The sequence below is a fragment of the Malus domestica genome, chromosome 08, assembly GCF_042453785.1.
Source record: "Malus domestica chromosome 08, GDT2T_hap1".
Lineage (NCBI taxonomy): Eukaryota > Viridiplantae > Streptophyta > Magnoliopsida > Rosales > Rosaceae > Malus > Malus domestica.
Window position 1 is genome coordinate 6,330,516 of NC_091668.1, and position 24,044 is coordinate 6,354,559.

The window sequence follows — 24,044 nt, forward strand, 5'->3', positions numbered from 1 at the left end:
TTCTTGAAGCCGAAGGGCATGACGACCCATTCGTATGTGCCGAGTGCTCCGGGGCATCGAAAGGCAGTCTTATGGACATCAGCTTCGGCGATGAAAATCTGGTTATAACCGGCATGCCCATTCATAAAGGATAGAATCTCGTGATATGCTGCAACATCAATTAACAAGTCGGAAATCGGCATCGGGTACTCGTCTTTAGGCGTTGCCAGGTTCATATTACGAAAATCGATACAGATGCATATGGTGCCATTTTTCTTTAGCACCGAGTTTATATTGGCCAGCCACTCGACGTATCGAGCGGTCCGGATAAACCCAGCTTTTAAAAGTTAAACTAGTTCGTCCTTTATACCGAGCTGTACTTCGGTCGAGAACCGGCGAGGAGGCTGGCAGAAAGGCTTACAACCAACTTTGATGCGTAATTCATGTTCAACCAAGGTCCGATCAAGGCCTGGCATCTCATGATAACTACAAGCAAAACAATTTTTAAACTCGTTGAGTAATTGACAGAGTTCGACTTTCATGGCATAGGGTAATAGTGCACTAATAAATAATGGTCGATGGTCATCAGTCGTTCCGACATTTATTTCCTCTAAGGGGTCCTTAACTTAGGGTCGACTATCTTCGAGTTCGGCCGGTGCGACCTAAACTTTATCTAACGACATGATTGGGCCATTATCTTCCTCGGCCAAAAATTCGATTAAGTTGATGCCCGAACGTGGGTGATTGGAATAGCATACTAATGGGCCAGCAGCCGTTCCATCGTGGATGGAATCGCGGCCCGATGCCTCTCGCCTTTGACGTCAATCATCAGTGTTAGGGAGCAAGTTGGCCAAGCCGAGTCTTGCCGAATCCTGATGGACAGTCTCAACGCCTACCTCGATGGCTTTCTGGACTGAGATCTGAGTCGACCGTCCATCTTCATTAAAAATCTGTAGGGTAATGTAGCCGACGTGATCATCATAATAACGAGCCTGAATCATGTTGGTTTCAAATGGCTGATTATCAGCTGGGTGGACCACGACCGATTTGTCGTCCCAAAAAATGAGAACTTGGTATAAAGAAGAAGGGATGCAATTCGTTTGATGAATCCAATCCCTTTCGAGCAAAGCATTATATTCGATCTTGGAGTCGACGATAAAAAATGCGATCATGTGATTGCGACCTGCAATGTTCACCTCTAAAGGGATTACTCATTTGGTTTGAGACTTGTCACTGACGAAGCTGCTCATGGTTATTCCTGAAGGAATGAGTTCGTCGTTGGATCGTCGTAATGCCTTCATGACAGATACATGCATGATCTTGACCGTTGCCCCGCAATCAACGAAAATTTTAGAAATTGGGTAACCTTCAATGTGGGCCGTGACATACAACGACTTTAAATGCTGAAGATTAGCCGAAGATGAGCGAGGAAACAAGATGGCCAAGGCTATTTTAAGTTTGTCGACGTTGTTTGCTGGCTCATCTTCAATGGTGGTGACAAAATCAACTTGTGTTGCTTCCTCGGCGACCACATCACCATCCAAGGAATTTGGTTGGTGTGTAGTTAGTTGGAATTCAGTAGGTGGAACATGGACCATGTTGATTTCCATATTCTCAAATACTGAAGGGCCCATTGGATCCTGGTTGTCGTCTTTCGGGTTATTGAGGACTATAGCATCGTGCGTTAGATCATCCTCGGCCTGATGGTTGGGTGTCTCGACACTTACTTGCTCTTGCTTCAAGGATCCCAACCTTGCTCCCTTGGGACTGTAGTTGTTAAGCCCGTTTGTTTTCAGTGTCTGACTTTGCTCCTGTAGTGTTTTTCGGGCATGTTCTTCGTAGGAGATCCGGGCATCCCTTGTGTTTAGGTAGGAATCCAAACGTGCCACCCGATCTTTCTCATCGATCATTAGACCAAATAGAGATATGGCCGAGAAGACTTCAAAGTGATATCGAATGTGCTGGAGGTCTTCAAGAGAAAAATGGAGTTCGGCTATATCAATGTCCGTGTATGGATCGACCTCGAAGCCAAGAACCCTAGCCTTTCGTATGTGCTGGAATCTAGCTTTCATTGCTGGGTCGGTGGTTTTTTGGATGATCTGTTCAGCATCAGGGCAGGTTAGTGCCAGGTCGAGAGCTTCTTGACACGCCTTAGATAGTTCATACAAATCGTTAGCAGAATACTTCTTGTGAAACTCTTTCATGTATTCCAAGGATTCGCCGAGGAACGGGGGGTGTAGATTTCGTCGAACTCTTATTAGCGGCTCTTTCGGGGGTAACGGGGGAAGTTGGCCTTCGACCTCTCTCTTAAACAGCTCGAAGCGAGCTTTCATCTCCCCGGGTCGAATGAGGAGTTTGATGTGGTTCTCAGACTCTTCGATGATAGTTTCGTAGTCACGATTGGTTTCCTTCTGCCCCTGTAACTCAGCCATGATGGTCGCGGTTGGCTGGTCGTCTCCGCTTCCTATCGCCTCTTTCAGCTGCCATTTAGTGGCCGAAACAGTCTGGGCCGCCTACTTTTAAGCCAGGTAATCTATACGTTGACGTCGACGTTTTTGAGATTTGGATAGTGTAGTATACATGCCAGTAGGAGAATTGTAACTGTACCAACGTTGGTCACGTGGTTTAGGCGGCCTGAAGGTTTTTGGATTCGCTGATGAGCTTGAGCTACTGGAATTACGTGAATAATAATCCTCGTTATAAAACGGTGCGTCGAAATCAAGGCGTCGTCTGACTGAGGTAGGGTAGTCCGTCTGTTTCTGGGGGCCGAGCTTATCAAACACTTTCTGACGCTAGCCTTCATTAGGTTCATTCGAAGGTGCTGCCGTGGCCATAGATTGTTGCCGTGATATCGGAGTCTGAGTCTGAGGCAGTTTCTTCTTGGGTTCGATTAATACAAATTGTGCCCTACAATTGTTGCACAAAACTATAAGCATGTCATTTTCTTTTACACTGGAATCTGACATGGATTCAACTACAGCCGATCCCGAAAACTCGGTAGGTGGTTCATTGGAAAATAGGTCGATCTTCAGTCGTGGCTAGGAATGTTTCTTTAGAATGTGTTGTATTGGGACAAACTCGGCCTTCCCTTTCCCTTTACTTTTGGGTAAACAGTCGTCTACCATGCCAACTATCGTCGAAGGGAATGGATCAGCGTCGACCGTCATTCATTTGTCGGGAAACTTTAGCTTGCCTTTGTCAATCCAGCTCTGGATATCATCACGGAATACGACATAGTTGTTTGTGGCATGCTTGGTCGAGTTATGATATTTGCAATACGTCTTTCCTTTAAGCTCTTCAGCCTTGGGAATGTTATGTCCTAGCCAAAGTTTGATGATCTTTGCTAATAACAATTGGTCAAAAATTACCTCGGCCTTTGTGATATCAAAAGTGTAGACTTTTGATGTTTTCGCTGTCTCTTCAATGGCTGAGCGGGTTTTAGCATCCTTGGAATTAATTTGAGTCAATGCCTTGCAGACGTATGGTTTATCTATTACTATCTCGGCCGCGTCCACACTGATGTATTGGGAATCTTCACCTTCGGTCGATGCGTAGTTGACCGTGGGATTTTTGTAAATCGTTCATCGGGATGGGGATTTTTCTTCTCGGAGCAAATAATCATATTGCTCGACATGCTGGGTTAATTCATACATATCCCGAAAGTTTGCCCCCAAGAATTTCTTTTTGTGAGCTCATTTAGAGCAAGCCTAACAAATTCGACTTCGGGAAAAGGTACTCGGCACCAATTCCTGGCCAATTTAAATCTTGTAAGATAATCCATTAGTGACTCATCAGATGCTTGAGTCATCCTAGCTAATGACGAAACTGACATTTCCATCCCCGGCCGATAAAACTGTTCGTGAAATTTCTCGACCAACTCCTCCCATCTTTGGATAGAATTAGGTGGGAGGTTGATATACCATGCGAATGTTGAGCCTGTCAATGAAAAGTTGAACAACCGTAGTTTATGAAAATCACTATTGACATATCCGCATTGCACAATGAAATGAGCCACATGTTCTAACGTGGATAAGGACGATTCTCCAACAAAAAGGCCGAAATTTGGAATCTTGAAACCTTTAGGATATTGAACTTTTCCTGGCCGAATCGATCATTCGTTGGACCTCGGTCATATCAACGGATGTTGCTTCCATTCTCTGGTCGGATCCATCTGACCTACTATTTGATCCTCCTCTTTTTTCTAGGTCAATCGGTTTGGGCCGAGTAGACACTACTTCGGCATGTAGCGGATTACTTTTAAGTGGAAGCTACCGAGCCTGATCAACATGTCTTTCTTCAAATACTTTGCTAACTAATAGTTCGAGCAATTTGGTGTGGGTCTCACCATTGCTTCTTATCACTTCGAGCAAATTGTTCATTTTTTTACCAACTATCTGTTCAACTTATTGAGATTGCTCATCAAGTTGTCTTCAAAGAAATGACCTAGTCGGAGGGTCAGAGCATGAAAACGCTTGTGGTTCGGTTGGGTACTTCTATGTTTCGAGGTTGGGTACCGAGATACACTTCATTTTCTCTGTGTGTCACACTTGCAGCCTCAGGGGTCACAGTGATGATAGGATTTCGCGCATGTGACGCTTCTTGTTCAGGACTCTGAACCGGCTGATCGGTCACTGATTTTCCCATGGTTGTTTTCTTTTTGATTGATCGTGTCTCGATGGTCATGAACTTCGTAGTTTTAGCACTGGGTCCCACTAGGCGTGCCAAAATGTTGACCCTAAAAACTACCAAGCCTACGTGGCGCGCAGGCTGAGTAACTAATAAGCTAACTACGTCATTCGGTTGTTTGCGGGGCGTCCCAACTCATCGGTCGAGCTCGGCTTAAGAGTAAAATGTGTTGATGTTGCGTTGAGCACGCGGCTGACTTCTCGATCTTGCGACTGCGGCCGAGGAAGGAACACTCTCGGCCTTCGGGTTTTAGAGCCTGAAGATAAGGCTGCTAGTTCTGCAAAGTTCACAAATCATCGGCACCGGATTCGATCATGGTGATTATGTTCGTGAGAGTATAAGCACGCCGAATCGACATCAGAGTATAGGGACACAAGTACTTAAAATAAATGTACATCTTGATTATGAACGTGGTTCGGCCGTCAAAATGCCGAACTCTAAAACCTACTTGCGAATACCCAATCATAAACAACTCGGTGTTCGATGTGCCGAACCCTAATAACACCTCACTTCACCGAGAAGGCTGATGAGATGACCTCTGCCAATAAGGATCCGAAAGTCCTTCTCGACCGAGACTTGGATAGAAAACCAGTCGACCCTGTTGCAGTGCTGTTTATCCAAACTGAAGGTGTTTCACGGTCGGCTGATTCTACGGCAACAATGTTGTTTATCCAAACTGAAGATGTTCGCCGGTTGCCTCCACAGTGCTGTTTATCCAAACTGAAGGTATGTCGGTGGAAAAAGAAAGTAAAAATTTCAAGGTTGTTGAGAGGTTTTGCGTAGAGCGAGAGTTTGTGCAGGGCAGTTTGTGTGTTGAATTGGAGGGGGCTTGTTCGATGTCCTCCCTATTTATAGTAGCCAACCTGCATTGAATCCCAATCATTCTCGGATTAGAACTCCCTTCCCCGATCCAACCTTATCTCGGCCAGTTCTACTCCTACTAGGACTTTGAACTTAACTCGTTATCAGGCCGCATTTAATCTCAAACTCCAACATCCTTATCCTGTCAAAACTCCTCTTAATAGGACTCACCCACGTCCCACAGGTTCCCGATGGAACACGACCAGCTTCGACTGCGCGGCCCGTGAGCTGGATAACCCCCAACGACACCTAAACACGGCCTCTGGGCCAAGAACAATTCTAAACTCGGCCCAAACCAATACTGGGCCAAGAACAATTTTAAACTCGGCCCAAACCAATATTTTTGGGCCCAAACAATAGGGAATACATATAGTGTCATTCTCTTAAAAAGAAAAATGTTATGAATATCACATTGGTGTACCATCTAATGTGATCAGTGATGTGTACATGCTACATTTAATAAAATCTTATTGTATGTTGATTGTGTATATCACTTGCCATATGATATGATCTAATTGTATGTTGATTGTGTATACCACTTGCCATATGATATGATCTAACAATGTGGTATAAATATGTAGTTTCCCTATTAAGAGCATCTCCAATGTGAGCCTCTACTTAGGGACTCCCACCACCAATTTTAAGGACTCAATTAGGGACTTTAAAGAAATATTTGAGTCCCTAAAAAAATATTGTTTGCAATGGGAAGTCCTTATATTATAATTCCTAAATGTAAGGACTAAAATATTAAAAATCATTTTTCATCGTTGAAGTATTTTGGCCATTGATAAAAACCAATAAGCTATCTCAACCATTGATTTTTCAAGAGTTCCAAAAAAAAAAAAAAAAAAAAAACTGTAGCAGAACCAAGTTATCAATCTCTGTCCAACAGCAATGTTTATGTCTCCTGCTGGTAAGCAAGTTGATTTATTCCCTCTAGTGCTTGTTAGTTCATGAATATATCTAAGGTTTGACGCATACGGTTTGGTGGTTTAGAGCACGCATGGTGGTTAAATTATTCTTCTGGGTTCATGAACTAAGAGCTTCAACTTTTATATGGTCCGCTGTCTAAACCGGACTAAAAAGTTTGGTTGATATATTAATAAATTAGACAGGAAAGCTAGAAACCTCCTTATCTGACCATTCTCATTCTTTTTTTTGTCTCCTTTTCTCATTTTACAATAATATGCTATGATCTAAATTATCTATTTATTAAGTCACCAGTTCAATATCAATTCTACTAAAATCAACTAAATATTTAATAGTTTAGCCATCAAACGGCTATCAAATAAGTAAATGAATTGAACTAGAAAATATACAGTTATGATCATCACGAAGACATTGTAGAATGAGAATAGAAAAGAAAAAATTAGTTATTTAAATATTAGAAGATCAAGAAGAAAAATGATCTTGGCAAGGAAAAAATCGATAAAGGCGTTGCCTGAAAAAATTACATATAATAAGTATATATACCAAGTCGTGCTGTTTTTTATTCACGATCCGACCATTTTGAGCTGATAATGTAAATAGAACGATTTTCAATAATTGTAAGAAGGAGATCATAAATACATTATAAATTCAGTGGAAGAATGCATGGATGTGTACGCGTCTGACCAGAAAACATAATCATCAAAATAAACTAAAGAAAACATATCCCTGTAAAATATTATTTTCGTTAATTAGCAAATGTTTGCTTTGCTTAAAGCTAAGGACCTCAGCAAATATGTGCAGAGAATATTGTTTCTTTACAGTTTGTTTTGGTATCACCAAAAGAAATGAACTGATTCGAGCAGCCACGCAGCCGACCTTTTGAATTCTAACTTAAAGCTGGTCATCGTTCCTTAATTGAAGTTTTATTAAAAGTTGTAATCTGGAGTTTTTTTTTTTCTTTTGAAAAGGAGAAAAATTATTTTTAAAAAATGTCTGCGGATCTTTAAATCATATATGCGTTAAAGAGAAAAAGCTAATAAAAACGTGTTAAATGACAATGTAGATTCGTGTATGGCTGTTTATGGCAAAAGCTTCCTTCTTTTTGCATGTGTATTATTCAAGTTTTTGCTTCTGAATGTTCAGGTCTTTGTCAAAGTGGAATATTAGTGAATATATTACCAAAAATATAAATATTAGTGAATATTGGAATGAAACTTTGCTGGCCCAGGCAAGGTCCTAGATGAGAGATTAAGCTAAGTAAGAATATAATTAGAAAAAACGATGATTTTTTTTGCTTTATAGAAGGGAGGTTTGAATAAAATATTACTTTATATATTTTTATTGGAAATCATATGACATGATTGTTGATAATTTTTTTTTAAAGAGGATCAGCTGATGGCTTCACCATTGTAGTCTAAGCACTGCAATTCACCCTTCTAGAGGCACAAAGACTCACAAAGGCATTTCACCCTCCTCCTGGCCATCATCATGCATTCACTAGATTTTGGTAATTGAATTATTACTTAATTGTTAATTAATGTGCTTATTTGTTTTATTGATAACACATCATATAGTTTGTAAATGTGGTTTAAAAATTGATCTATTTAGCATTACTCTTTAAAGAGGATTTTAAATAAGAAGACCAACCGTCAACAACCACATCATATATAAGGTTTACGCATGTGGTTTAAAAAGAGAGTAATGTTATACTTATCATATTTCTTATCACATAATTGTACCACGTCCATATTAAAGGTAAGACCCACTAACATATGTAGATCACACATGTATTAGAAAGATAATACAAATGTGGTGGTATAAAAAATATGGTAAAAATAACATTTTTGTTAAAAAAAATCTCCCTCTGACATTACTCTGGGTAGCTTAAACCCTACTATTTAAAGAGGCCAAGGTTGAGGCAGACAGACCCACAGAGCACTAGCTAAAGCACAAATTAGTGATTCAAAGCTATTTTCTCACCCAAGAAAATTAAGAGCTCCAAAATACCAAAAACACAAGGAAAAAAAATGAAGCCAATTAGTCTAGTTTCTGATCTCATGATTTTTTCATTATTTATCTTGTCATTTCAATTCTCTCTCACTACTACCCACGCTGCTGGTGGAAAATGGCAGCTCTTGCAACAAAACGTCGGCATTTCCGCCATGCACATGCAACTCCTATACAACGACCGCGTCATCATGTTCGACCGCACCGACTTCGGCAAATCCAACTTGTCCTTACCCAACGGTACATGCGTCAGAAACGACTGCACCGCCCACTCCGCCGAGTACGACGTCACAACTAATACCGTCCGCCCCCTCACGGTTCAATCCGACATTTGGTGCTCCTCCGGCTCCGTAGCCCCCAACGGCAACTTGATCCAAACCGGCGGCTACGACATAGGAGAGCGCCGCGTTAGGGTTTTCAAGCCCTGCACTGGTTGTGATTGGAAGGAGTATGAGAATACCTTAGGCGTGAGCCGCTGGTACGCCACCGATCATATTCTGCCCGACGGACGGCAGATCATCATCGGCGGAAGGGGGCAGTTCAACTACGAGTTTTATCCGAAGACCGAGTCTTCGAGCAATGTCTACAGCTTGCCCTTCCTTGTGCAGACTAACGACCCCAACGAGGAAAACAATCTTTACCCTTATGTTTTCCTCAATGTCGATGGGAATTTATTCATTTTCGCAAATAATCGAGCAATTCTTTTAGATTATGTCATGAACAAAGTCGTTAAAATCTACCCGCAAATACCCGGCGGCGACCCGAGGTCGTACCCTAGCACCGGTTCAGCCGTGTTGCTGCCATTAAGGAACTTGACGGCTCCGTCTATTGAGGCTGAGGTTTTGGTCTGCGGTGGAGCTCCAAAAGGGTCTTATGTCCAGGCAATAAAGGGTACTTTTGTGGAAGCTCTCAACACATGCGGTCGGATCAAAATAAACGACCCGAAGCCGCAGTGGGTTGTGGAGACTATGCCTCAAGCTAGAGTCATGAGTGACATGTTATTGCTCCCAGATGGCACGGTTGTGATCATCAACGGTGCATCTTTTGGGACTGCGGGTTGGGAACTCGGACAGAATCCTGTGCTCGAACCACTTGTGTACCGACCAGATAACGCTGTTGGGTCACGGTTTGAAAAACAAAACCCTGCCCCAATACCGCGAATGTACCATTCCACCGCGGTATTACTACGTGATGGTAGGGTGCTCGTTGGAGGTAGTAACCCTCATGATAAATACGAGTTAGCCGATGAGTTATTTCCAACAGAATTGAGATTAGAGGCATTTAGTCCTGATTATTTGGATGCCAAGTACTCGAAGTTGCGTCCGAGAATCGTTGATCCCAAATCACAAGCTAAAATCAGTTACGGAAAAAAATTATTCATTCGGTTTTCGTTGACGGGAAGCATAGCAACGAATTTGGTGATGGTGACGATAGTGGCGCCGTCATTTAATACACATTCCTTCTCAATGAATCAGAGGCTGCTGGTTCTTGCGGCGGAGACCGTCAAAAAGGTAGGGACAATGACGTACCAAGTTCAGGTGACGACGCCGGGTTCCGGTAATCTTGCGCCTTCCGGATATTATCTTCTCTATGTGGTGCATCAGCAAATTCCAAGTGAAGGCATCTGGGTCCAAATTCTGTGATCACATGAAAGTTATATTATACAGTTTGTGTAGTGCTTTCTTCTCTTCTTTTTTACTTCATTTTTTTATCACAAAAACATGATTGATTGTGAGTTGGAAAAATAAAAATGTTCATAGACAGAACAGCTTTGATTCCACTTTGCAAGTTGTATTTGTACTTCTTTTTATTTTTATAACTTTACCAAAGTAGTACTAACTTTTATATAATAAAAAAGTGGAGTAATGCTAAAGAGACCACACCGTATACAAAATGTTGTTCGTTCGGTTTAACAACTCTAAGAAATGATTTTCCTGTAATGTGCAGCAAGTTAGCCATCCTTGTCCTTTAACCGGCATAGAAACACATGCTTTAAAATCTAAATCCAGCATAAATTAAATGTTTTGACCCTCCCAGAGATATTTACATTAGCTAATTAAATATGGGTTTCAAGCTCTGAAGAGATCCCTTGGAAACCAAGGGATGGTACTCCATCTTCTTCATACAGTCGTCGGTGGCAGCGCCGAAGATCAAACTTCAGACTTGTTTTCTATGGGAGAAGGAAACCCTGAGTTTAATTAAGGGAATAACATTTCTATCTTCCGGCAGAAAATAACTTGCTTCATTAAACAAGCCTTCGAAAAAAATACAGGAAAAAATACGGGATTCCCCAATCTGTATACTTCGAAAATAACTTGCTTCATTAAACAAGCCTTCGAACAAAATTATCGAAACACCATGGCCCGAAAAATTACTTGCTTTCCAAGCTTCATAGACTGCAGTAAAAAAAAACTTGGCTCTCTTCTGATCTGCCTTGGCTTGTTCTTCTCTTGTTCTGTAAAAGATATTGCCTGTCTGAATCATTGCAATGATGGCCAAGATCTCATCGCTGCATAAGAGTTCCACACTCGCGAGTAGCATCTTCGATAAGGGTGGATCCAGAGGAAACTCGGCCATTTTCTATATTATTCTCTAGGGTTTCGGTCGGAGGCAGCGAATCCAAAGGCTTGGCGCTCATCGCTGTGTAAGATTAGGGTTTTGCTTCTGTAACGGAACAGACTCTCCCAGCGAACAGAAGGACTGTACGAGGCAGAACCTATCAAACGCAGCGTTTGGGATCTGACTAGGATTGGTATTGGTATGATAACCGTACCAAAACCTATGTACCAATTACCATACCAAAGTAAACTTTTGGTATGATAAAATCTATTATAATTACCGTGCTAAACTTTTGGTATACCGAATTTCGGCATGCCAAATAGTTCGGTTTGCATGGTATGGTAATGGTAATTACCATTTTGTTTTGGACCATTCTTTTGGGCCAAGTTTTGTTTTCCAACCCAATTCAAAGCCCAAACGTGTTTTGGCCACTCTCTTTGGCTTTCTAAAACTATTTTTATTTCATTATGAGAATTTCAGAGAGATTCGTTTAAGAAATAAAAAGTAAATAGATAGAAGAATTGCTAAAAGAACCCAACATTCCTAAAAAAATAGTACAAAGATTCCTAAATTTCATCTCTACATTCTTTAAAATTGTACAAAAATTAATTTGATAGACGAAACCAAGGAGAAAGATATTTCAATTTGATGAAGGAGAAGATGAGATAGACTGTGAAGAGAGAGAGAGTCACTGGAACAGGAGCAACAAAGATAAAGCCAATGGCTAGATGAGTGAAAAGATGAAAAGTCGTAGCGCAAGAAGGCTTAAGTTTTTTTATTGAGAAAGTAGAGGTTAGATGATTGGATAAATGACTAGGAAAAAAATATAAAGTGCATATATAATGATAATAATACCTAATTATATATATAAATGATATAATATTAATAGTAGTGATACGGTACGATATATCACTGGTAATGATTTTGAATACTATTATCATAGCGAAGATGTATGATACGATATAAATACTGCACCATTACCAATGGTACAAATTTTTGGCACAACTTTGATATTGTACGGTTGAAATGGTAATTTGGCAAAAAAATTCACTCTAAGATAACTGAGTAAAACGACGTTGTTTATAATGCAGTCCAAATGACGACACTGTCCTCGCTTTATGACGTGGCACGCGGCAAATGATCCAGAGAGGTGGGAAATATAAGTAAACAACTTGCCAAAAAAATAAACAAATGTATCAGAAAATTTAGAATTCAATCGGAGCAGAAGTCGCAGATTGAGGAGAGAGAGATGGGGCTGCTGTGTTGTTTCGATGGAGGCAACAGTGCACAGAGAAAGGAAGAAGAAAGGGCCGCCTCCGCGGAAGCTCTCGCCAACGCTGCCCAAGCCTTCCAGAGAAGGTAAACTTATTTCTCTGTTTTTTTTTCTTCTAATTTTTAATTCGATCATTTTTCATTTTTCGAAATTGGAAATTTGAATTCGTTTGCAATTGTATATTTGTATCGTTGTTGCAAGTTGATCAATTTTTATGTAAAGATGTGATTTTGGATAGGATTTGTAATTGTCATGGGGATAAAGTTCAGATATATATATATATATATATAGGAATTGCTTAAGGGGAGGGATCCCCATTTTTTCAAAAAAATGGGGACACGCTCCCCACCGTTGGATTTGAATTAAATGAAATCCTGTGGTTGAGATTCTATGGCCTGTGTTTTAATCTCAACCACACAATTTCATTAAAGTCAATCTACGGTGAGGTTTAAAAATGGGGATCCCTCCCCTTAAAAATGGGGAGGGATCCCCATATATATATATATATTTTTTTAAATTTGGAAAGGGATATGGAATCAGATGTGGGTTAAGCAGTGTGTTCGTCCATTGGCACCCGATTTCAAATTCCGCTCCTCGTAGATTAGAGTAGTTTGGAGATGGGATAGGGAAAAAATAGGATGAATTTGATGATCAGAATTCTGAGTAGACCTTGTTAGGACAATGCACATTCCACATTAATACCATGTTAAATCTTCTTCATCTTGTTGATTGTGTTCGCAGTTTCTATCGATTGCTTGTTCATGTTTAAGCAATTGTTTCAATGCTATAGGATTGTCTCTGCTTGCAGAATTTCGACTTTGTTAAGTCCAAAGACCTAACTGTGCTAACATTATGCGGTAATTCTGTTAACCGGCAGTCTTGCAAACAAAACCTAAGTATAGAGTGTGAAAATCATAAAACCTGCCAAGGGTCATATTTGCATTTTGTTAGGCAGATAGCGCCGCATTGATAGGGTGTGAATCGTAGTTGCATTACTACTGTGCCCACATGATGGTTTCTTTCGTCATTATTTGAGTACACTTACACTGCAACCACAATTTCAGGCAAGAAGAATTCGAAAAGTCTGCAGCAGGAAGAGCTGCGCGTGCACAGCAACAGCAACAGGCGGCTGCAAAGCAAGCTGCCAGCTCTAACAAAGGCGAACCAGTATTAAAGGTTTGACTGACTGCATTTCCAAATCTTTTGTTGGAAAGTTGATGCTAATGATCTGACCTGAGCTACACTGTCAGCATAATCAATAATATCATAGGACTGGCCTATAGTGGTTATGCCAATCTCTGCCGGTTGTATGCTAATTTTTATGATGCCAAGTGTACGACCTATTGAGGCACTGTATGATGTGCCGGTTTCAATTTTGTCACATTTTCGCTCATTGTGATGTGTATGTTCGTTGAAATCACTATTTTTTGTTGGTGATGTGGATGCAGTGGTCAGTGGGTTGAGGCCTAGCCTTCGGTCTATCTCTCCATCAACTTCCAACTGTAAGTCGATGAATGTTCCACCGAGTCAAACTCAATAAGTTCTGCATAAACTATAATCTTATGATGGTTTCAAATTTTTGCCTATAAGTCATTTCAATTCCCATACATGGATTATCTGTATATTGTATAGGTAGAGATGAATTATCTTATAGTTCCCCAATTTTGTTTTCGTTTCTCTCACTTTTAATCTTCACTTGTCTGCAGTGTTTATACAGATACAACATGTTCCGTGGACTGCCAAGTCCTTTTGCATCGAGAACAAATACTCCAGATCTCTAAATACAGTTGCTGTTATCGATCGACATTCACTTTGTCATATGTTTTGTATATTGAATGTCAAGAAAATAATAACAGTTGTAAGTTCCTGCTTCGGTGCATCTCTTAATAATTCAATCCAGGCCGTTCATTTTTCGGAGCAACAAACTTTATTTTGATATTTCAGTAGCCAATGTATATGTACATACTAATCATAAGAATCCGATACCAAGCAATGGTCAGTGGAACAAGTAATAACCTGTAATCTTACGAATAACTAGGGATCACTAACTGTTACACAAAGCTTCGAACTGGAGCTGAGAGCTGAAGCTCATGCGCAGCTTGAAAAAAGTCGGCAGCTTGTTGTATCGAGCCTTCCTTCTTCGAAATCAACCCGAGGTTCAACCATGCCCTGTGGTTTGTCAGTTCTAATCGCAGGGCGTTCATTAGAAAGCTTCTCGCCATAGGGAGCGACTGGCTACCGAGTTTCATCAATACTTCTGCAGTTGAAACAGTGCTTGGAACATGATCTGGCTCTATGTACAATGAGACTGAGAATTAAATAAGGGCTTCCTTGTATTCTAATTGAGCTTCAAACAATAGACCTGTGGATGAATTTGAGTTATGCAATTAGTATGAGCTCGCAAGCACTTGTTTTCGATGCACACAAACACGATCATTTTTCGTATCTTGAGCTCTAGGACAACATAACACGGGGAAAAAATTGTACCTGTCGTATGCCAATTATGGGCAGAGTAAAAGTCGATCAATTTGGCTTTGTTGACACATATTTCTGCATCAGTCCACAACCCGAGTTTTGTATAAACGGGTGCCAAGTCCCGCTATGCTTCCTTTTCCAAGTTTCTTTCGACAAACGCCTGAAGCACAAAGAAGAGAAAGTTTAACAGAGAAGAAGCAAAAATATGTCGACTTCATAGAGCCCTTTCAACTCGTTTATCGCTAAAGGTTTAGGATTGAGGAATGCAGAGGAATGCAAACCTCGGAATCAAAGGTTTTCTCTTGCTCAGAGTTATTAGCTTTTTGATCCCTCTGTGCTCGAAGAAGAGTTAGCAATATTCTGTAGGTTTCTATTGCTTGCTTGGGAAGTTCCTGAGCAACTTGAAGCACGGCTTTCAACCTGAGCAGTTCTAACTGATCCACTCTTCCGGCTCCATCCAAAGCAAAATCAACTATCGCTTGAACCGCTGCTCTGCAGAAACTATAAGGGCTAATAGCTTCCGACCTTGTCCTGAGCTTCCAGCCACCATATCCGAGTACTTCATTGCATTTTCGAAAGCTGCATCCAGATTCCTCTGCACAGCATTTTCAAGGCCCAGACTAAACATCACATCAGGATCCTCCTTCCTGTTAAGAGCAGCGTGGTTTAGAGAGTTCAAAGATTCTCTTTGAAATGACATTCTTTCAAAATCTGATACAGAAGCCCTTGCTGCACCGCCATAGCAAACTCCAAGATATTTATGGCATTGACCCATGAAATGTTGGCATTGATGATTCACCAAGCCAATAGCTTTACGCGAAAAATCTATCCCTTCACGAGCGTGAATCGGATATTGGGAACACAATTTTGCTCCCAAGAGAAAAGAAGGGAAGTGGGGCTTGTTCTTTAGCTTCGGAACAGCCTGCAACCTTCTTCAAAAGGTTCAAGGCTGCTTCATTTTTTTCCACAGGCAGTATAACAAAGAGCAAGAAAGTACCACTTCTCAGCACGTGTATACAACCCTGGAAGGGCCTGCTCCACATGATCTGCTAATAATTCATACAATCTGGTAACAGAAAGAGCATAAGTCCGATGATCCATGATTTCTGGATCCCACTTTATCTCTCGCAAAGCCACCTTTTTCATAAGAATTACCAACAACAGAATTGCTTCTTCTGTATTATTTTTGGGCAAAGTTGTGCCCCATATTTGTAACTGAGGGGGAAGGTTTGCTTCAACACCGCCATAGAGTAATGTGAGAGCTAAACTTTTCTGAATAGCAGCCAACCTATCCGGTTCCATATTCCATGGCTTGATTAAAGCCCAGCGATATGCAGTGATAGCCTCATCAAGATAGCCTGCCTTTGTCCATAAAATGGGGAGCAGCTCGAGCGCTTTGTGAAACATGTCTGGCAATTTGCAGTCCTCGCCAATGTCTTCAGGCATTCCGTTAGGTAGTGCTGATTCAACTGTATCAAGAATAACTTTGCACTACTTTGCAGCCTCTGATGAATAAGAAAGTACGAAAGCAAGCAAACTAATCAATACTGATCCAATTTTCATTATACTATAACACGAAAGCGTAATCAGATACCTATATATCTTCCCAGTTCTCCCATGATCTTGCCTTAAGTAATATTGCTTCAATAAGTAGGCTCACAGAGTGCATTGACATTACACTGGGAAGAACCACATCATTGCCTTTCGTGCGCGGTTTTCTTTGCCTAGTTCTCTCCACAATAGCCTTGGCCATCCCCGGGGTTAAATTTCTAATTTCAAGAACTTGAAACACCTGAAGTGCAGCCTCAAAATTCCCCCTTTGGAATTCAAGCCTCCCCAACAAAGCTCTTGCTTCCTAAAAGCTCATCGAAAAATACGAAATTAAACATTAGTAAGCTGTAGAACAAGGAAACCAATCACTAGTTACTCAACAAGTTTAGGGCCGTTTGATAACCATTTCAGTTTTCAATTTTCGGGTTTTGGAATTCAAAACATGAATTTCAAATAGTGAAACAAAAACAGTCACCTCATAATTCAAGGATAGAGCTTCTTTAAGAGTGGATTCAGCTTCATCCACTTGAATATCTTCGAATTTGGAGTCCCAGTCGCTGGTCCGAGATGAAAGGGCACTCGCCAAGAAGTCACTCGTGGCAAGGGACTCCGGCGAGTGTGGCGGCTCCTCGAATTTGAATTGCTGTCCTGAACAAGAACACAACATCTTCTCCACAAATCATGGACCCTTGTGCACACACCTGGCAACAGTAAAACATGTCACTGTCATTGAAGAAACAAAAACAAATGCAAGCAGCAAAATTACGAGTTGTACGGATTTTACTATGAAAAAATGGTCGGAAACAGTAAGCAACAACGTAGATCCCCAAAGCAGAATAGGCAATACCGAACAGGAAACAACAATTGTAAACAAAACACCCAGCAAAATCCAAGTTTTTTTAATGTTAAAAAACCATGAAAAATAAAGGAAATAAAAGGGCATAGATTTGGAGGCAAAGACTGAGTCTTTGAAAAGAAGAACACAGAGGAAGTTGAAAGGGGCGAAACAAACGATGAGGACCAGGGTTTTCTGAACTTACCCCAGAAAGAAAGAAATTCACAACCCAGAACGTGATTTGTGGCAGTTGTGGAAGGTTTGAAAGCTACCTCTCTCTCTCCTCTCTCTCTCTCCCCTCACTCACTCTCTCTCTCTTGTCTGAGTTTTCCGGGGTTTCTTCAGAAGTTTGGAATCCTTCGTATTTTTCAGGTTCAGTAGAACCCAAAGCAAATGATGGGACGATGGAGGGAAAAACAAACGTTATAATAAGAGCAACTCTACTTTTAAAAAATAAAGAAACTAATGAAAAAAAGTTTGAAAACTTTGATTTTTAACGATAAGGACACAATAATGGGTAAGGTAAATAGTATCAGGATTGACTTTTTAATGTACAAATATGATTTTTTGTTAAATTAAACAGTATCAGGACCTTATCGTTAAAGTTCCCTAAAAAATAAGCTGCCCAACGTTTATTTAATCAACCCAAATAAATAGTAATCAACTCCAATGAATAGTAATTTGTCAAGTATATCTCTACTTCTAAAAAATGAGCGGGATAAAAGACTAATCAATTCGTATTAAAATATTTTTAATTTTTTATATAAAATAATAAATAACAATTTTATTTTTAATTTCGGATAGGATTTTAAATCAATCTTGTCACGTCATGTGTTGTTGGTACCATATTATATTGGGCCTCGTTACTTAGACTTCTAGACATTAAGCCCATGATTCATGTAAAAGGGAAGGAGCCCTTAGTCTATAAAAGGGTCTCCTCACCCTCACAATCGTAAGTCTCATACTCACATATAAAGCCACAAGGCTCACAAACAGAGAAACTCTCTCAAACTCTCTCTTTCTCTGGGGGGACTCCCCTCACACTTGTAATTCATACATACAGTTACAGAGAAATACGATCAACATCAATGTGGACATAGCCCAAATATTGGGGTAAACCACGATACATCTTGTGTTCTTTACTTTTTTGCAGATTCACGATCAGATTTACGTTGTTCCAAGATCCCTTTGTGCATCAACATTTGGCGTCGTCTATGAGAAAACGACACGAAAAGCTATATCGCTCATCTCTCAATTTTTCATCTCACCATCGAGAATCTGCAAAAACCCAACCCAAAGCTTTCCCAGAAAACCCACGGAACCACCTCCTCTCTCAGTCAGTCACACACAAACCAAAACAAAAAGAAATAAAAAAAACAGATGTGCTCTTGTTGTACTTCGTCTTTTCTCATCTCTTTCCCCTTACGTTGTTTCTTCCTCAAACAAAACCATAAATACCGCCATTCATGTCTGCAAGCTCACAAGAGTCCGCTTCGCTGACCCAAAACAAACCACGAAGCTCGTCCTTGAAGGCCTCCAGTTGAAGGAACAAGTCCTGCGAAAACACCTCAATATCTTCCACCGCAAGGTCTCTCTCTCCCTTTCCTTTCTCTGTCTTGTAGTCTCTCTCTAGGATTGAGAAGGGACTGACGATTTTCATGCCAAATGACGAGGCGTTTAAGGCGAAAGGCGTCCCCGATCTGAGCAAGCTCACCAATGCCGAGCTTTCAGACAGAGACATTGAGATCTCGCAATGGCGGCTAAAGCAAGAAACCCGAGAAAGACCCGAAACCCAGATCTGGTTCGTGGGGTGGAAAGCACTCCCTCTCTCTCTCTCTCTCCAACAATCCGAAAGATCCAAATATCCTATACTCCAGCAAGGTTGAAGAATCTCCCAAATCTCATCCAACACAACACTTTCTCGTTTCCTTGTCCAACATCTATATTTTGCCACCAATTTTCCCTAGAAAATTAACAACTTTCCCGAGAAATTAATCGCCAAAGTTCCCGAATCCGAAATGACGACAATCAAAGACCCAAGTCTCGCAATTGACGATTCGGGTCGTGCCATTTCCTTCTTCGATTTCCCCGAGGACGTCCAGCTCTGCATTCTCTCGTTCCTCACGCCTTCCGAGGTCGCCAGCTTTGCCTGCACATCGAAAGGGTTCGTTTCGCTCTGCAAATCTGACTGCAAGCTCTGGTTCAACATGTGCGACCGCAGGTGGGGATCCAAGACCCAAATCAGGAAGTGGGGAAATGGGAAAATCACGTACAGGAATTTCTACCTGACCCTCAGCGATTGGGAGAATCTGATTGGGTTCTGGCGCCAAGGCGGCGTCGCGATATCGTTACCGTCCGGGTGCGGATAGAGCTTCTAGGCAGCAGAGGAGGAGAGAAAATGAAAGGCAGGCAAGGAGGAAGCTGGAGCCTCAACATTTCGTCAAGATTGTCGATTGCTCACCGACAACGGCTTGGCCTTTGTAGGGCTTCTGGAAGCCGCAATGAAGAAGTTAAATACCTCCAAAAATGATGATTGCAGCTGCATCTACATATTCTTCAGTGTTCGGGAAATCAAGGAAAAAGCTGCAACTTGGATGCATCAAGGCAGCAAAAGCAAGAGTCATGACTAGGTCGGTAAGTGACGTGGCCGAGTTGAGACCTCGGTTCAGGTCCGTGTCGGCTCAGCTTCAGGACTCGGAGCGCTCTCAGGTGAACAAGAGGATAATCATCAACCAGCTCAGCTCCATCCCATCACAACTATGAAGAAACCCACTTTTCTGAGAAAGCAAAAGTAGAAAGCCAATGAGTTGGAAATGCAAGTGTGGGAGATCATTGCAAGCATCCAATGCAATCTCCTCAGATTCCATGGGCATCAACCACCAGTAAAGCAAAAGTAGAAAGCAAAAGTAGAAAGCAAAAGTAGAAAAAAAGAGATCAGGAAAAAATAAGAAAGCCGAGATATGCTTTTCAAACAAAGAGTCAAGTTGGTATACTTGATGATGGCTTTTGTCGAAACGGAGAGACCATGCTTGCTGACCAAACCTGCCTCCACGTGAAGTTTTCCTTTAACAGCTGGACCGCTGAGGTTGATGTGAATGGAGAAATCTCGCTGTTGCCAAGTCCCAGCAGTTTTTTTTTTAATGATGTGATTTACTTTTCTTATATTTTAGAGACATCTGTATAACCCCACCAAAGGGTAATCATAAAAAAAATAAAAAATAAAAAAATGTCGGTAAGCCTATAATAGTGGGCTGGAATGTTATGTGGAGAGCGAAAGCCCATATGCCCAAAAGAGCCAGGCCCTATGGCTTCAAACTCTAACTTTCATCCCTCCACTTAAGGTTCACCCTCTATTATAACCAACCAGGTGATCAAAAGTACGTCCAGTACTCCAAAATTATTCGGCAGCCTGCCGCTATTATCACCAACCAGGTGATCAAAAGTACGTCCAATACTCCAAAATTATTCTGCAGCCTGCCGCTATTATCACCAACTAGGTGATCAAAAGTACGTCCAGTACTCCAAAATTATACATGAGCATCATTCATGTCAATCATACATAAACATTCATGAGCATCATTCATGTCAACATTCATGAGCATCACCCATGTCAACATCCATGAGCATCACTCATATCAACATTCATGAGCATCACCCATGTCAACATCCATGAGCATCACTCATGTCAATCAACATAAACATTCATGAGCATCACTTATGTCAATCAGCTTCGAAAGCTTCATTTACAGAGTTCCAACTTCGAGAGCTCCAACTTTGAAAGCTTCATTTACAGAGCTCCAGCTTTGAAAGCTTCATTTACAGAGCTCCAGCTTCGAAAGCTTCATTTACAAGAGCTCCAGCTTCGAAAGTTTCATTTACAAAGCTCCGACTTCAAAAGCTTCATTTACAAAAGCTCCAACTCCAAAACTTCACTTTCAAAGCTTCACCTACAAAGCTTCAGCGCATGGTATACAAATACCGCCTCCGAACAACCGCCATTTCGGCCCATACATGAATTGAATTTGAAGTCTCCAGCCAACAACCTCTATTGACTGAAGACTTGGGGGACTACACTATGTACCATATATTGGGCTTCCGCAACTGGGCCTCATGAAAAATACTTGGGGGACTTAGCCCATTATTTATGTACTGAGGAGCGAACCCTTATTCTATAAAAGGGACTCCCTCACTTTCATTAGCGAGCATCACTCCTAGCCCATTATTTTTGTACTGAGGAGCAAACCCTTATTCTATAAAAAGGACTCCCTCACTTTCATTAGTGAGCATCACTTCTAGCCCATTATTTATGTACTGAGGAGCGAACCCTTATTCTATAAAAGTGACTCCCTCACTTTCATTAGCGAGCATCACTCCTAGCCCATCATTTATGTATTGAGGAGCGAGCCCTTATTCTATAAAAAGGACTTCCTCACCATCATTAGAGAGCATCGCCGCCTGTTAAGCAACCGCCTCGTCGCGAGCATCAACTCTAGCCCATCATTTATGTATTGAGGAGCGAGCCCTTATTCTATAAAATGGACTCCCTCACCTTCAACACCACAAGCCGAGCCGACCAAGGCAACATAAGCCACAAGCCGAGCAACCTCGCAACATGTGCTACTTCTAGTTGAGCGTCATTTCACATTGAGCACCGCCCCATATCGAGTATCAGTTCTAGACGACATCTAGTTACTTCGGCCCACACATGGACTGAATTTCAAGTCTTCAGCCAAAAGACTCTCTTGACTGAAGACTTGAAGGACTATTGTTGGTACCATATTATATTGGGCCTCGTTACTTGGGCTTCCAGACATTAAGGGGAGAAGCCCTTAGTCTATAAAAAGGCCTCTTCACCCTCACAATCGTCAAGTCTCATCCTCACATACAAAGCCACAAGGCTCACAAACAGAGAAACTCTCTCAAACTCTCTCTTTCTCTGGGTGACTCCCCCTCACACTTGTAATCCATACATACAGTTACAGAGAAATACGATCAACATTAGTGCAGACGTAGCCTAAACATTTGGGTGAACCACGATACATCTTGTGTTCTTTACTTTTTTGCAGATTCATGGTCGGATTTACGTTGTTCCAAGACCCCTCCGGTTTTGTGCATCAACATGTGTCATTATCCAAAAGTACAATTTTTGTGAATAGAATTTTAAATAAAATTTTAACCAATTTATAAAGTACCCAATTTAATATTTTTCGTTTTATTTTTTATGTATTTTAAACAATTTTTATTAAGTTAATTAATCTGGACCATTGGATTTCAAAAGATTGAAATCCAACAGCCTAAAATTGGACACGTGGCCAACGGTAAGATTTTTGACATTTTTTTTTATTTTTTGGCCGAAAAACCTGGATCGTTGATTTGGAAATCAAATGGTCCAGATTTTGCCATGTCACTAGCCGTTAGATTTCAAATTCAAAATTTTTTTACTGTTGAAAATCCAACGGTCCAGAAAACTAGCCGTTGAAAATCCAACAGCCATCACCGCGCCACATGGCCCAACTTTGGCTTCCTAGTTAGTGCGCCTGCAGCGTGGGCCCTACTATGCAAGTTATCCGGAACATGCGCCCACGCGCGCTTGTTTCCCACGCACCAGCCGCAAATAAAAAACTTAGCCCGTGGATGACGTCATCATAACGTCAGATGGGCCAGTTCCTCACTCAGTCCATTATAGGCTGGCCTAGAAGCTGGGGTGGACTTTGGGCCAGCCTGTTGGATGGGATGGAGTGGGTTTTTTTTTGGGGGGGGGGGGTTTGACACGCCCCAAACCCAATATCCTCAAATATCAGGGTGGGCATATGCTGGCCTACACCCGAGGATGACGAAGCCATTTTAAACATGCATATAAATAAAATATGTAATTAGAAAGAGATAAATCAATGCAGAATCGTGTTCAAAGCATACAACTACTCAAGAATAAGGTAGAAGATTTATTATAAAAAGGTACGAACCAAGAAATGTGTCCTACACAGAGGAGACTCAAAGATGCATGAGCGGAGGTGCCCTAACGCTGGGATTGTGTGCCTTGAATCTAAATCATGAAGGGCGCAGAAACATAAAAAGTGAGTGGACCGAAGTTTATAATAATACTATTAATAAGAAAATCATTTTATTTACGAACATACTAATCCCCTGTTTTGAAAACACATATAATACTACATAATAGGTTTCTCTGAAAACCCTAGCATGCCATGAAATCATTCTAAAACCAATGCGTATAAAACAATGCTTGGAAATAGTAGTATAGCCGCTCGAAGGCAAATCCGTAAATCTCATCAATATTGTACTCTCTAGCGGTATCACAGTCGCCTGAAGGCAGTACCTGTCCATCACCCGAAGGTAAAGTTGTACGACACTAGGTTACGCTAGGGAAGAAACATGGTAGGTCCCATCACCCGAAGGTGAAGCTTACGCCGAAGAAGGAACGCATAACATCACACACACCGACATTAGCCCCGGGCTAGTGAAGCTGAGGGTATATCATATTGAACTAAACATGGTAAATACCAATATTAAACTACACATGGTAAATACCAAAAATATATATGACAATATTTGGGAACTTCTTATATATTCATTAATCTCCAAAATGGAGTATATATAGGAGTTACAATTGGTATTACATATGTACTTCACCAATGTGGGACAATAAACTACTATTTACACTCTAACTAATATATAACTCTCAACACTCCCCCTCAAGTTGGTGCAAAGATGTCACGCATGCCCAACTTGTCAAGCGAGTTGGAAAACACACTATTAGACACAACCTTAGTAAGAGCATTAGCAAGTTGATCTTCAGATCTCACAAACGGAAACATAATAATTTCAGCATCCAATTTTTCCTTAATGCAATGTTGATCAATCTCCACATGT

The 24,044-nt window shown here is 41.1% G+C and overlaps 2 protein-coding genes and 1 pseudogene across 2 annotated transcripts; 2 read left to right on the forward strand and 1 right to left on the reverse strand.

Annotated features, from left to right (window-relative positions):
- The first annotated feature begins 8,391 nt into the window (after positions 1–8,391).
- On the forward strand, positions 8,392–10,292 carry LOC103431578 (aldehyde oxidase GLOX1-like). Its single transcript, XM_008369744.4, has one exon. It carries the CDS (start codon positions 8,484–8,486, stop codon positions 10,104–10,106), a length of 1,623 nt encoding a protein of 540 aa, XP_008367966.3. The 5' UTR covers positions 8,392–8,483; the 3' UTR covers positions 10,107–10,292.
- Positions 10,293–12,207: 1,915 nt separating this feature from the next.
- On the forward strand, positions 12,208–14,220 carry LOC108173815 (uncharacterized). Its single transcript, XM_017333641.3, has 4 exons — positions 12,208–12,381; positions 13,360–13,471; positions 13,744–13,797; positions 14,002–14,220. The coding sequence occupies exons 1-3, from the start codon at positions 12,272–12,274 to the stop codon at positions 13,756–13,758; spliced, it is 237 nt and encodes a 78-aa protein (XP_017189130.2). The 5' UTR covers positions 12,208–12,271; the 3' UTR covers positions 13,759–13,797; positions 14,002–14,220.
- Positions 14,210–17,498, reverse strand: LOC103415994 (protein NPGR1-like; annotated as a pseudogene).
- Between the last annotated feature and the right edge of the window lie 6,546 nt (positions 17,499–24,044).